This window comes from Morone saxatilis, unplaced genomic scaffold, assembly GCF_004916995.1.
Source record: "Morone saxatilis isolate NCDOM2014 unplaced genomic scaffold, NCSU_SB_2.0 Contig5, whole genome shotgun sequence".
Classification (NCBI taxonomy): domain Eukaryota; kingdom Metazoa; phylum Chordata; class Actinopteri; family Moronidae; genus Morone; species Morone saxatilis.
The window spans coordinates 6,279,330-6,294,167 of NW_023340095.1; the positions used below are offsets into that span (position 1 = coordinate 6,279,330).

General features: G+C 39.8%; 2 protein-coding genes across 3 annotated transcripts in view; both read right to left on the bottom strand.

Annotated features, from left to right (window-relative positions):
- adarb1b (adenosine deaminase RNA specific B1b) overlaps positions 1–12,280 on the bottom strand; it is a 100,838-nt gene extending 88,558 nt beyond the window's left edge. Inside the window, exon 1 of one of the 2 annotated variants that reach the window (XM_035676945.1) lies at positions 12,089–12,280. The gene's annotated coding sequence lies outside the window, so the exon portion shown is untranslated. Of the gene's footprint in view, positions 1–8,026; positions 8,160–12,088 lie in introns of those variants that run through there. The other variant, XM_035676946.1, reaches the window with a different exon arrangement.
- Positions 11,238–14,838, bottom strand: part of LOC118339243 (putative olfactory receptor 13C6) — a 4,205-nt gene continuing 604 nt past the window's right edge. Inside the window, exon 2 of the mRNA XM_035676815.1 lies at positions 11,238–11,281. Within this exon, the coding sequence (XP_035532708.1) occupies positions 11,238–11,281 (44 nt within the window). The remainder of the gene's footprint in view (positions 11,282–14,838) is intronic.

Sequence of the window (14,838 nt, forward strand, 5' to 3'; positions counted from 1 at the left end):
AAAAAAAAAAAAAAAAAAAGCCGCTAATGAAAAGTTCAGCACCATGCAGTGCACATTTGAAAAGTGTAAGATTTGGGAGAGGTGCTAAAAACTCACACCTGCCTCTGGTACAGCAGAACATCCTAATTTAGGCACATCTTTCATCACCACTTGGTCTAAGTGAGAGAGTGTGTTGCCTGGAGAGAAAAATCCTCAACCCTGGGAATAACAAGGAGAATGTGCGTGTGTGTGCGTTTGTCCACGGAGAGATGTCTACTAGGCATACAAGCAGTTGAAAAACTGACAGAGGAGAAAAGCTAAAGTGACACTACAGAAAGAAATAAAACACTCGTGATCTGGTGATCACAAATAAATACAATAAAGTGAAGCTACAGTCTTAAGTCTCTCTAAGTCTACAATACTTTACGTCTAACTATCAACTTGGCTGAAGAAACGCCGACACAGGAAATGAAGATAACTATCAGTGTTAAAGAGTCTCATTTGACTGCAGGTGATGAACTATGATGTGATCCAACTACTGACACACTTGTCGGATGAGCAGTCGAAGGCTGAGAGCCAGAGCTGAACTGACAACATAGTGAGCGAAACTACTCAACAGCAGGGGCCACACTGGGAGTCTCACACTATATAAACTTTATGAACTTCTTCTATCAAGAGTAGATGTGAATTCAGCAGAGTTGCACATGATTCGTTAAGCTGCAATGATGTGGCTGTAAATATATGAGGATTTAACATTTAAAACACTATGGTATGCTGTATATTTGTGGCTGCATTGAACAAATGACAACAAGCAAGAACAGAGACTAGAACAGAGGTGGTACAGCACAGCAGACCCACGACCAGAACTGGTATAACCTGGAAAAACAAAGCCACCCACCTTACACAGGATGCACATATGCAAACACATGCACATATTCTATAGACACGTGCAACGAAAGTTAAGGCTTAAAATACCTAACAGCACAAACTAGCAATAATGTGGAGGTAGGAAACCTTTCAGAATTTTATGATTAGATGTTCAGTTTCGGAGTCATGTTTCAATTTAAATGTAAACTCTCACTGTAATTGACATATTTGAGTGTGGACCAAAGAGGTGGACCAACCAACCAATACTGCCATCCCTAGAAATAAAAAGTATAACATTTAAAAGAATCTGTGTAGAAGGATAAACAAGATATAAATAAATAAACTAAAAAAAGCTAAAAGACAGCCTGTGGTGACTAACCAGTAAATTAGCAAAGGATCGGTTTTCATCTAGAACGAATACAAACTGTGATATTGAGTAATAAAATGTAATATTTAGTTGTGATGATTATGTTTTTCAGAGCAAACGGTCTGCAACTTTAAGCACATAGAGACAAAAAACAGAGAACATTCCAGTGTGGCATACATGGATTTTCCACTACTGAAAAAACAATACTGTCTTTATCTGTTGCAAATGCAGGCTGTGTGCTGAAAACAAAATTCCAGCATTTGACTCGTGTTAAGTATTCTCAGAATCAATGAATTATTTATTATTTATCGTGGCCAGACAAGCAAGATTTCTTTCAGATTGGAAAGGTGGAATTATTGTCCCAGGTAAGTCAGATCCCACTATTCACTGATAGTGTGTGATCTTATGCATAAGGCCAAATGAAAACTTAAAGGTCGTACACCTTAAGCGGCACAATAAATGTCCAGAAACCGAGTGCGTGTTTTGACGACCGTTTCTGAAAACACATGGAGCTGCACCTTTTCTGCATCACTACAGCGGTTTCTGTACAAGCGCTGACACAAATTGCCCAGGGGTAGAACGAATCCTGACCTGTTTTATAGAAACAAAGGGATCAAATTAAAATGTTCCCACTGAGTGAGCAGAGTACACAAATATGCCCCCATGGGCCAGCAGCACCTGCTACGCTCTGCTCCCAGCAACCCCCCCCCCAATTCATCTGAACCATGTTCAGATCCAAAGCATCTCTATCAGTTCTAAATATTCACAGATCAGCATGGCGAGCAGATTTTAAAACAGTCTTTATTTACTCTAACTTAAGGTGCCATCGTTTGCATATCCAGCTAACTAGCTTTCTGTCTACATTAATAACGAGCCTTACTTCCATGGAGCACATTCTTCACTAACTAGTTTGTGGGAGTTACGGTATAAAAGCCCTTTCTCTTGTACAATTAGAAGCGAAAACCTAACATGTAAGCTACATATTCCCTTATCACGCCTAAAACACTAGGATTGTCTTGGCTTCCTCCCTGGCCTCAGTCTTATAGCACGATTTCAAGGATGTAGCCACCTAGGGCATAATTAAGACCCCTTTCACAACATTCTTATTAAAACACAAGTCAGCAGGCCAAATAATGTAATTTCAGTTAACAAAATTGACAGTTGGCTGGCTGGAAATGAGAAGCCTGCTCTTATCTACCTCTGTCTGAAATTAAGTATCCATCCCTTCAACAATGACAAGAATTTTGAGTGTTCATTTTGCCATTATTATCATCTTAAACTCCATGTGCAGAGTACGAGTAAGGTGAGTGGTAGAGCTGACATAATCTGATCGCAGCTGATAACACATATACAGATCCTTTACTAGTGGTGTCCAGGGACTTAAAGTGGACACTGAGGGACTCCTCTACTAGCCAGAAAAGTGACAGAAAAACAGCATAAAATCCTTGACTCAATATCAATAATGGGCTGTATAAAGAAAACAGGTTTTGCTCAGTTCTGAAACTTCATAGCCATAATAACAAAGGAAGCTAGAAACTGGAGAGGCTGTTCTTTCACAAAGGGCATTTAGCCAGAAGGTATTGTGGTTAATTGAGGAAGTCTATCTCAGACTGCCGAGGCTTGACCTCCTCACCCTGAGTCACTCCAGGACAGACAAAAACAATCTACTGGCTAAATCTGAGCTTCGTTAACCCTTTCAAACAGGAGCGCTGAATCGAGATCCCCAGGACGGCACACTAAAAGGCACTCACATTTTTCTTAATCTTGCTCCTCCTTTTTTCCTTCTATATATAGCCATATCACCAAGGGGTCTGTGCAGAGCTCCATAGAATATTGAGGACGAGAAGGAAACAGAGAAGGTTGATGAATATAAAAAAAGCAAATGCAAGAGAGGGATACTTCACTCATTTATCCAGCTGCAGACTCTCTTCAGACACTCGACACTTTAAAGAACATTTCGTTGTCTATGGGCAGAGGATTTACTGTCTGACTGTACTTTCTGTAAAAGGCCAAGGAGCAGAGTATAGCTTAAAAAACAAGAAAAGAGTGTTTTCACAGCTACTCCATGTGGACTGCATTATTGATGGGCTTAGCCTAATCCACTGTGAATACATGTACACCCACATCATGACACAATCCATGTCTTCTGGGGTGATACACACATGGTGAACTCCTATGACGTGAACCTTTGCGTGGATATCTGTTCTTGCACAAATGTTCACAAAGCCTGGCCGAGACGGTGTTGGAGAGGCACATAGCAGCTATACTGAATGACTTGGCAGCCGACTACAGCCGTACCCTAGGGCAATGTGGCTTTTTTCTCCAGTATGCTGAAGATCTACTGCAAGCTCTTGTGAAGGCAATGACAGGTGCACTTCTGTCTGAAGTACATTTGGGAGACATGAAGAGCAGGGTTAGCGCAGGAGTACTCTCCCACAACTTCAAAGGGATGTCCAACGTAATAGCAAACGGACTGCATGGATGCAAAATTAAAAACTTCTAGAAAGGGAACAAGGCCGGCCGGTTATATTGTGTGTGGTGTGAAACGGCAAAACGGTTGTACAAAACAATACTGATATAACTCAAGTTATTATTATGTGTGTAAGGTCAGAACAAAATGTCTTTTAAGAATTTAAGAAGAAAGAATCAGACAGTTTCACTTATATTTTCAGGCTTTACTTATAAGTTTCTATATTCACATTAAGTTCAACTTACAGCAGTACAAGAGTAAGAAAGCTTACACACACACACACAATGAATGAGAGAGGATGTGGAATTGAAAACAGATGTGAACACTGGGAAACAATAATCAGAGATTTTAGTTCCATTGATCATGCTTATCTTAAAATTAGGACAAACTATAATTTCCCATGAGGTGTAATAGGAAGAAATTACTCAAGGAAATAATACATACATACAATATAAACGCTTAAAAAGTCAGCTGCTTGACAGCAAAATAAAGATGTCAATAACCAGCAGCAAAGACTTCCTAAAGCTAGCATTTACTTAACATTTACTGGATTCAGGACTCTGTGGCCATGAAAGTTGTGGTTGGAGTGAGACGCCTGCAGTTATAAATGACTGGAACCATTTAAATGTGAAGTTCAGCAGAGAGCAAGCATGAATATTCAGCCAGACGTTCTTCAACCAGCAAAGGTTACAGAACATAAATAAACATTCTGACCCTTCAACAACCAGAATACCTTTTTATTTTATTTTGCATGATATTATTGCATAATGGGGAATGCTGAACATGCTAATGCGTTTAACCATAATATTTAATTCATATCATCTAAAAGCAGTGAGTCCTTTCGATGCTGCTTCATGACAGCATTCAGTGAGACTCCAAAAAAACACCCCCAAACATGAATGCTTTCATAAGGCGGCGCATAAGCATTGTTTTCAACCCAGCAGGAACACTGTTCTCAAATCAGAGTGACTGAAGCATTTTCACACTGTGCCATACACCTTTTCTTGCTGCAGTGTAATTTACTCTGTTTAAGCATTTAAGGAAAATTGTAACACAACATTATTTTTACATACAGGCTACGTGAGCATACGTCACTGACTGTTATGTCATTCACGCTCTGATTCTAACCTCGTCTGGCATGTGCATTAGTGCTTTCTTCTGTTCTCACTGAGAACTCATCTCCACTCCGTGAAAAGAGGTTGCAAAATCCCTTGATCAATGACGAACTCCTGCCCTTTTATTCACATAACCCAGCATCCACACTTTCAAAAGTTACTGTTTCCCCCAAAGTAAAGAGTGATACATTATGCATTCACGAGTGTGTCACTATCTTAATGTATACTGCATGAATAACGGCCACAACCTGCAGCTTTCCTGCTCGCCACAATTTGGTGACAGGGGTGATGGGGCGGCATTGATGTGGCCCCCTTCAGGGATGTGCAGAATGTCTCAGTCAAGCAAGCCGGCCTCATGCTGCTTTATTTGCACAAAACCCCAACCCCACACCACCATCACCCCATCCTCCAAAACTACAGCTTGTTGTCAACTGACTTAACTGCTAAAGAAAACTAACTAAAGAAACTGTCTAAAGAAAGAGGTCTGATTCCCTATGTGATCCACAAATGTTGAGAGTGCATGAGACTGCAAGGTGGAATGGATTACATCTGCACATGGAAGGTTTCTTTTGTTTTTGTCTTTTGTTGGTCTGAAATGCAAAGTGCACTTAACATGGCATGCCTTGCAGGTCAAGGGAAACTCAGAAGAAATGAGCTGCTTTAGTACACTTTGTACTGGCAAATGCATGACAGACGCGAAAGGTTCTCAGCAGATATAGGCAGACTTTGTCCTTCCCTCCAAACAAACTTATCTTTTACTGGAAATGGTGGTGAATTAAAAAATAGAACAGCCTTGTTAGAAACTTTGTGACATTCCTTTTAAAAGATATTCTGCATCGTATGGTTTCTGAAAGGGTTTTAGGAGTGGTGCGATAAGTGTGCACAAAAAGTACCTACAAATGCACAACATCACAGTTCTATTCGATCTTGACACCCCTGACACGAGGTCATACACAACCTCCTTGGGGCCAGATGTATAAATGTACACACAAAAACCATGCGTACCACACATAAAATGCTATTTATAAAAGAAGAATGTGCGGTGAGAGTGTGAGCAACCTCACACATACACACGGCTTTCAAGAGATAGCTGCGGGTAAAATTATGTGAGGTGGATATGAAATATAAGTTGTGAGATTTAACCTTAAAACATTGTTTGCTTTAGGTGTTTGCTGTTTTTCAGTCTAGACAGTGTTCTGTAAAATGTTACTCAGAGGCGCATTTATAAACCTCATTTTCTTATTCTTTTTTAATTACCATAATTTCCCAGCTAATGGTCTTTTTATTTGATTCCTGAATCATGAAGCACTAAATTCTGTTTCGATATGAGCTTTGTAAATGAATTGTTGATCATTATTCTCACCCTCCTCTGATGTTGAGTCATAGAAATGATTGAAAGATTATGATGGTTTACAGGTACTTCTGATGAATTAGTGGTACCAGCATTTCTAACCGCCACAGCCGTGCGTAAAGACACAATCAGTCGCTCTTTTTCTGCCGTTCTTCTCCCAGACAGGTCTGATGAGTGGTGGAGCGGGCACAGGTAATAGGGGTGTAAGACAATATAAAAAAATATCCTATCGTGATATTTTGTATGGTGATATTGTATCGATTCTCAGAAGACACTGGATCGATTTTTGGATTTAAACCCCCAAACCATTATATTGCTTTATATATGTGATTAAAGTAATGCCCATGCATATTTCTGTCTTTGTGCGCACCAAGGTAATTATAGTTAACTAAAACTAAACTAAACACTAAAGCTAGATATGAAAACTGATTTTAGTAAAAATAAAATACTGAAATATTTAAATTTAAATATATAAAAATTTTAAGTAATACTGAAACAATATTATTTACTTTAAACTAACTAAAATTAACTAAAAATATACAGGGAATGCGTGTTGTTTTAATCATTTTAATTTTAGTCTTTCAATTTGGTCAAATATGTCAACACAGCAAGCAAAAGGAGGCACTGGTGCATACGTTTATTGAGACTGTCAGTCGACGTGTTTGTATTGTAATACCTATTCTAAACTATATAAAATAAATAAATACAACTAAAATGAACACTGAATTGTAGAACTAACAACAACTCTGCTGCTTACACTCAGCTTTAGTTGTGAATCTACACACAGTTTTAAGCATCTGGGCCCTGGGTGTGTGTGTGTAGTACTATCTGGTGTTACATTCTTCAAACAACAACAAATATGACAGAACAACAGTGGATAGTAGAGCATAGTAAAAAAGTATTTTGGTAGTTACACCAAACAAAACAATATCCTGTCCTAAATCAAGCTAAAGCTAATGATTCTACAGTATGGGAGCAAAGCCTTGGAGACAGCTTTGTTCAAACCTTCATTATATCTGTGCAATAAACCATAGATAAATGTATACCGTTGACCCTCTGCTTTCCAGTGGTTCAGCAAAACATTTTGTGATTCCTATTAATAAAAAAAGGCAGCCAGGACAGTCTAAAAATAATGTAAAACAAACATGCATCTTTTATACATCCTGTACACAACTGAGAGGACATGGCTTTTGCGTTAACATACACAGACAGATATTTCACATCACCTAGTTCATTCCTCTCCAGGGGCGCTTTTGATACTGTAGTTAGTAACAGTAGCCTTGAGCAAACATTATCTATTGCAGAATGTTTTACACAGACTGATTAATTGATTGAAACTGGCCACTCATGTAAAATTAAGTCAAAAATCAATTTCAGCTCTAATTTGAACTGGACGGGGAACAACAGCGTTGTAGGGCGACTTTTCTGTAAGTGGCAGTGAAATGTGAAACAGCAAGGTCAACTGTAGCCTCATTATATTGTGGCAAAGACTGCACGGTACACGGACTGTATTCAAACTGTGCTTTTCAAGCCGAGTAGGCTTCACAAAGCCTCTCAATCACCCACACATCCACACACATCACTGTCGCTTCAGACTTGGATAAAAGAACAATAAAAAATGAAAGTGTGATCAAAGCACAATGACTTTTTGTTTATCTATTTAGTCTTTGTCCCACTCCGCTGCAGGAATATCGGGGTACGAGACTGCTGGATGCACGGCGACGAGAGCACGAGGCAAACAACAGTTTCACCACATCTCGTGAAGCCCCTGAACACTTATTTAGATGTCCACGCCTGGTCCATACCTCCAAGGCCTGTACGTCATACGCTGCAAATATGGACGATTAGCATAGGGAAATACACACATACTTACATACCTCTAAAGAGGAAATCCCACAATTCTCTTCGTCTGTAGAGTGACCAACCAAAGCTGACTCGTGTTTTCGCCTATGCTCTACCACTGTCCCTGTCCCTCTACCAACAGCTGCCAGCTACCAGCGTATGACTCGAGTGTCCTCAAGCAAGAACGGCAACATATCTTCCCACAACGACTGGGACCGACAGCAGTTTACTGCTGGCTGCCGGCACCTGTCATTCCCATTCCATTTACCTTCCAGCACATTTTAAACTCTTCTTCTAAACTGATTACGTGTCATAAGCAACCCCTTTCTTTTTTTCAGTGAACACTACGCAACTCGTGTATTGCTTCCTCTTAAGGCTAAGGGCAGTGAGGATAACTTTCCTCACATTTGGTGAAAACAGAGACAGGAAGGTGGAGAGACTGCTGAGTGTCACACACAGGACTGACCGGTTGACGCAACGGCATGTAATACTAGCTGCTGTTTGCTTAAATCAATAACCAAGTGAGGGAGAAGAAAACAGGATGCCTGCTGTGTTTCAGGAAAAGTACACAGGACAAAGGATGAATGGTAGTAAGCAGAAAGTGGCACGCACAAGGAAGTCATGACGGGCCCCCTTTATGAGAAAATGTTAATTGGAGAACCATGCATCCCTGCAGATAGGCTGTTTGTTTCCATCCACACTGCTGCTCGTGGATGTGTTCATGACACCTTGTATTAACAATTCTTGAACTAAAGGAAGACAACCTCACTACACTTTGTCCTACCAACTGCGCGATAAGACTCGACTGACATTTGTTCTCGCAGCACTAATTTCATTTCATCCAGCCTATGCACACAAATATTTTGCTTGCAAACAATTACTGGCCCGTCTAGCAGGTGCTCCTCTCGCCAAAGGAGCGATTTGCCCAAATTTGGGGCTTGGCAGGTGTTCGTTTGCTCCACAAACACCAGACTTCCTGACAGTGTGACAATCGTTAAAACACCAAACTAGCTGCTGTAGACGGTGAAAAGTTGCGCAAACTGTCAAACAAGACATGCCCTTTCTCTGAAGGTTGAATATCAGTTTTAAAGGTCGTGTTTAGGCCATGAATCAGGGATTGCATGAAGGCCTGTATTTGCTGAAGGGGAGCATGAGTAGTAACAGTGTAAAAGGATGTTTATCCAGCAGCTTATCACCGTAACAACTGACACCGAGCCCCTCTGTTTATCATCAAATGTGTGTCCTCATCAGCGCCCATCGGCCCACAGATCCAGGGTCTTTTTATAGTGCCTTTTTATAGTGCCTTATCCCCATGATATAGCAAGGCTGTATTCATCCAGACTCAAACGACGTCGTCAGGGAAGGGAACATATGGATCAATGACAAAAGCTGCTGTGTCCACATGGGGCTGTGTGAAGGTGATGGCTACCATTTTTGTTGCCTCCAGTTATGCGTTACAGGAGAATAAAAAGGAGAGCACGGTTCCCTTTTTCTCTGACAACCAGCAACAACCTATTAACGTTAGCAGCAGCTCGTCTCCTGCTGCTGCTGCTGCTGCATGCAATGGGTCCACTAAACACAGACCAGTGCAGCATCTCAGCTGCAATGATGCTTTCCAGTGATGGGAGAATGCTGGCAGAGCTGAGTAAACTTTGTGCTCTCTCTCACACACACACAACAACAACAGTCACACAGTCAGTCTGGCACAGTACGTCGGTGCCTGGCCTAAGCGGTTTTCTCCTCTTTAAACTTGTCACCTCAGCAAGTGGAGCCGTACTGCAGCAGCTCTGTCGAATACACAGAAAGGGCGACTGTAGCCGGCCCTTCAACTTAGTTTTGATCAGTATTTGCTAACAGTGTTCTGTTTGAGCTGACTACTGCAACTGGATTTTGCAAAACCTCAATTACTCCCCTTTAACTCAGCAAATCAGCAACATCGCTCTTCCCACACAGTTGCGAATAGATTCGATCATTCCACATAATTTCTTTAAGCAAAAACAAGTGTTTGTCAGCAAAATGCTTCTCCCGCATTGCCTTTCCGCACAATAATCCAACTACGCCACATTGTTTAAAAGGGAAATGTGAGTCTTTGTCACTTAGGCCAAATCTCACACCGCAACACTAACTTGGAGGGAGGCTCCCTTTGGGAATGGGGTACCTTCAAGACAGAAACACCACTTTCAAACAGTCTTTCTTCAGGTGCACTGGTGACACTAACAAACACACACACACACACACACACGAACAACAGTGCAGTGCTACATTACAGCTTGTAGCTTGTGTCTCCACAGGTCAGATGCAGTATACCGGCCCTTTAACTGATTGCAGATATATCAGCGTCAGCCAAGTAAGACGCAATTTCGCTGCAGATTGGGCTGTACAGCGAGAGCCAATGAGAACTTATCAAAACGCCGGTTCAGCAGGCCTAAAGTCACCGACTTCCTCAGCCACAGACTGTTTATCAGGTGGAAGAAGCATCACTGTGTAATACCACTGTATCACAGAGAGAGGGGTCTTCTCTAGTCGCGTTACGTCAGTTTCTCGCAGTTAATTTCATCGATATCATATAATTAAATGATCTGAAATAATATGTATCTATTATGCATGTATATTTATTTAATTATGCATACTGAGAATCTTTAAAATTTCTTTAATTATTATTATTATTAAGTTCTGTCTTATCTCATAAATTACGCAGTCGCTGTCTTCTAAATCTAAACTTTAAGCTGTAGGGATTTCAAAAGTTGAACGCTAAACATACATAGGTTCACTAGGAGGTTTGAAAGGGTTCTTACTCCAACTCCAACCCTAACTTCAAAGTCAAGATTCGAAGTCAATAGCGTCATCAGATTTCAAATATTGATATTAGGATTCAGTATCGGTCAGGCAGGCTACACTTCTGACTGCAGCTGTCACAGAACTTCTGCTTGGTCTCCATCTGTCTCGGCACTGCAGCGTGTTCTGAGTGCACAAAGCAATACATTGTTGGACTGACAGATTAAGGATTATCTGCTGATAGATGACGGTTGCGAAGATTTGATTTGCATAAAAATGTGCCTTCGGAGCAAACTAGAAGTTGAATGTAGAAGATGGGACGAAATACTAACGTAAAGATTTCTCCTTTTTTGTGTTTATACAGATATTAACGATAAATAACCCAATGAAATCTATGAATCCTGAATTATCCACAAACAGTAAGGAGTATGAGGAGCAGTGCCACCTCGACACGCAACTCAAACTGTTTTTTCAGCGGGACAAGGGGGCCACATTGAGACAACCGGAGGCTCCATCTGTGCAAAAATAGGTGAGAAACAGAATCACACAGAAATGTAATTCTGGATACTTTCCTCACATGACACAGGGATGCCATACAGCCAGCGCATTCACAGGTTAGGATGCAGTGTGGGGAAACTTCACCCTCTATGATATGAATTACAGAAATACCATACACCAGCTTTAAGTTAGAAGTGACAGGCGAAGCCAAATAAAACGTCACTGACTTTTGCATGATAATAAAGCAGCTGTTACACTTTTATGCACGAATTGCTTCCTAAAGAGCCTTTATTAGACAGCAGCCTGCAAAGAAGCACTTCTTCGCACTGTGCTGCATGCACAGTAGCCCACAGTGGCAAGTCCTGCTCGTCCAACAGGGCAATTAACAATGTGTGCAAAAGACCTGGACCCTGCAACGCATGCAACCTGCACCACACTCGCATATGTTGCAGCAGCGAGCATGGCGTTAATATCACCGTGTGTGTGTGAACTGTACATGATGCGCTCTCCCCGTGGAAGACCTTCACAGGCACCACTGACAGGGGAAAGCTGAGGTAAGATGACAGCCATAAATCCCACTGTCGCGCTGCACACACACACACACACACAAGGTAACATCACAACGCGTACGGAGGCTGAAGTGCACATTTTATGGCTGAGCAGCGGTGTTATTTTGACCGGTGAGTCCCAATGTCCGCGCTGTTTCTAGAGGATTACCAGCCTAATATTACATAAACACAACCGGAACCCAAATCATATTAGCAAACCCCGTCTGTTTCATCCTCCGCAGCCCCCAAAATAACCCGCTACAACAGCCTACTCACGGTTTCGGGTTGTGACGGAAAGTTAGGGTCTCCGCATACGCTGAGAATCGTCTCCGCCACTTCACTTCAAAACACAAATAGTCTGTTGTCCTCCGTGTCGTCGCTGGCGGCGGGGGAAAACGAAGCCCGTGCTGAGAGCGGTTGTACGGTCGCATGTACTGCAGTGTACACAGTCTGCCGTCGGCCCGCTTCTTCGCCCTCACAGCCTCGGCGCGGTCGGGGGAGGAGACGGCGCATTACAGCCGCCGAGTGGTGTGGTGGAGTCGGTGCAGGTCGGGCAGTTCTCAGGGTTTGTTTTATTTTTATTATTGAATAGATAGATATTCCTTTATTTGTTCCAATGTAACAGCAGCAAAGTGGATAGGGAAAAAACAGTATAAATAAACAGTAAGAGTAGGGAAATAATAAAAACACTATGTACAAGAGAAAAAAACAGTGAGAATCCACAACAACAGATAACACAAATATAGTAGCAGCAGTTGCACATGGGCAATAGATTGCACATGTTTGAATCATACAATTATCTTCAAATAAAACATTACACCAAAAACACATTACAAAACTATATAGTATACACACACATGTCTAACATATGTAACACATATCCTGCTAGTATATTCATATTTATATTTATAAAGTTATTTTTTTATATATCCCTGTACATATGCACATTACTACTGCTTTTTGCACTTCTGGTTGGATGCTTAACTGCATTTCGAAGTCTTAGTACCTGTACTTTGTCCAATGACAATAAAGTTGAATCTAATTTAATCTAAAAAACATATAAAGTTCTACTGTTTACATTGCTTTACTATTCTGCAGTCCATGCAGCCTACTGTTTCAATATAGTGTCTGAATTCTATTTTGAATTGTTTTAGGCTGTTTGTGGTTTCTTTTTAACTTGTGTTTTCTATATAAAAATAAATAAGTCTTTTACAATCAATATCATTCTTATTATAGAAAAATATAATGTCTCTTTTTTTTTGTCTAACCAGTCAGCTTCTTAAACATGTATTGTACACATAACCAAAATAATTTAAAGGTCCAAGAGGATCTATTTGCAGAAATTTAATATAATATGTTTCCATTAGTGTAAAATCACCTGAATATAGGAACTGCGTTTTCGTGTTGTTATCTTAGAATGAACTGTTTTTATCTGCTTTGTTGAATGACCATGTTTCATCTGATGTCATCTAACATAAGGATTACATTTAAACTGCAGATTCACATCAAACATGACGAGACCAGAAGGTATTGCATCAAAAACAACTGTAAATTCTTTAGGAGTAACTGGATTTAATTTTAAATATGTCACCAACAATATGTTAAAGTTGTGTTCATAAATAAATATCCAGGACCATATAACATATCTACATATGGTAGACAGTTTGACAGGAATCTTTAAATTAAGGAGGAATTTAATACAAATTGTTTTTCAAAAATAAATTCTGGAATAATGTAACATAGTTTATCCTTTCCTTGTATATACTATTTTATTCAATTGACCTTGAACATAGAATTAGAAATATCAAAGTCTAATACATGACAACATGTGTTATATAACACTCTCTCAAAAATGGGGTTTCTTTCTCAAAATAGAAAACTCTAGAGTTTTGTGTGTGTGTTTGACTATTGCTTGAGAAACATCCAGAAACATTGCAGTATATACTTTATATAAGTATATACTTATATATAGTATATAAGACTGATGACCCTTCACTTTTTCATAACAATATGTAACAATAAATCTCTCAGTAACCAAATATCAAATTTCGTTTTAATTTTTCCAATCAGTGGATTCAAATTCATGTCCACTCGTCCATTTAGATTTTTGCATATTTTAATGTTACGATATAAGATCTTTTATAGCAATACTGCATAATTCAACCAGGACCGCTGTTGGCCTTGCTGACTCACTGAAGTGTCGACTTACCTTCAGTAAAATGTAAAATTAGAAGGTTTTAGAAAAAAACAAGTAAAGGAAATAAAGAATAAGAGCTGACAGAATGAGGGATTCAAGAACACTAGTTTCCAACTGTTCTGATGACATGTTTTCATTAAAAGCCCAAATTAAATCTTAAATCTGGTCTGTATAAAGGATTTTATGTCATAACATTGAGCGGTGGTGGAATGTAACTTAGTACATCAGTATGGTGAAGTAGTGAGGTAGGCCCTATTTATACTAAAGTCTTTTCTTTTCATGCAACTTTCTACTTCAAATATTGTACTTTTTACATCACTACAGTTGGTTGACAGCTTTGGTTGCTAAGAACTTTACAAATTAAGATTTTTAAAAATACATAATTACAAAACAAGGAAATTATTTTCTTTTCCGGCACAGTATTTGGATTTAAAATCTCTTGAGGCCACTTTCATAGTCATGGATGATTACTAGTACAATAATCTATTTCTTTATTTAGTACAAGCTTAGACTCAAATATGTTGTCATTCTAGTGTGCAGTGGTATAGTGGTGTGGGTATATACTCTTAATGTATGCCCTAAGACTGATGGTTGGATACAATAAGCATTGTGAAGGTATATCTTTGGGCTTTCTGTAATTGTGATGCCATTTCTCACTATTCTCACAAAGTGAATTTTTACAAACTAAACAATCAGTCAATTACAGTTTTTCTCAATTGTTTACACACAAATACTGGTACTTGAGACACAATGACCACAACATGTAACTCATGCACCAACCCCCTGAACCAATTCTGCTAAACTACAAGCACAATTCCTGCTTTGTACT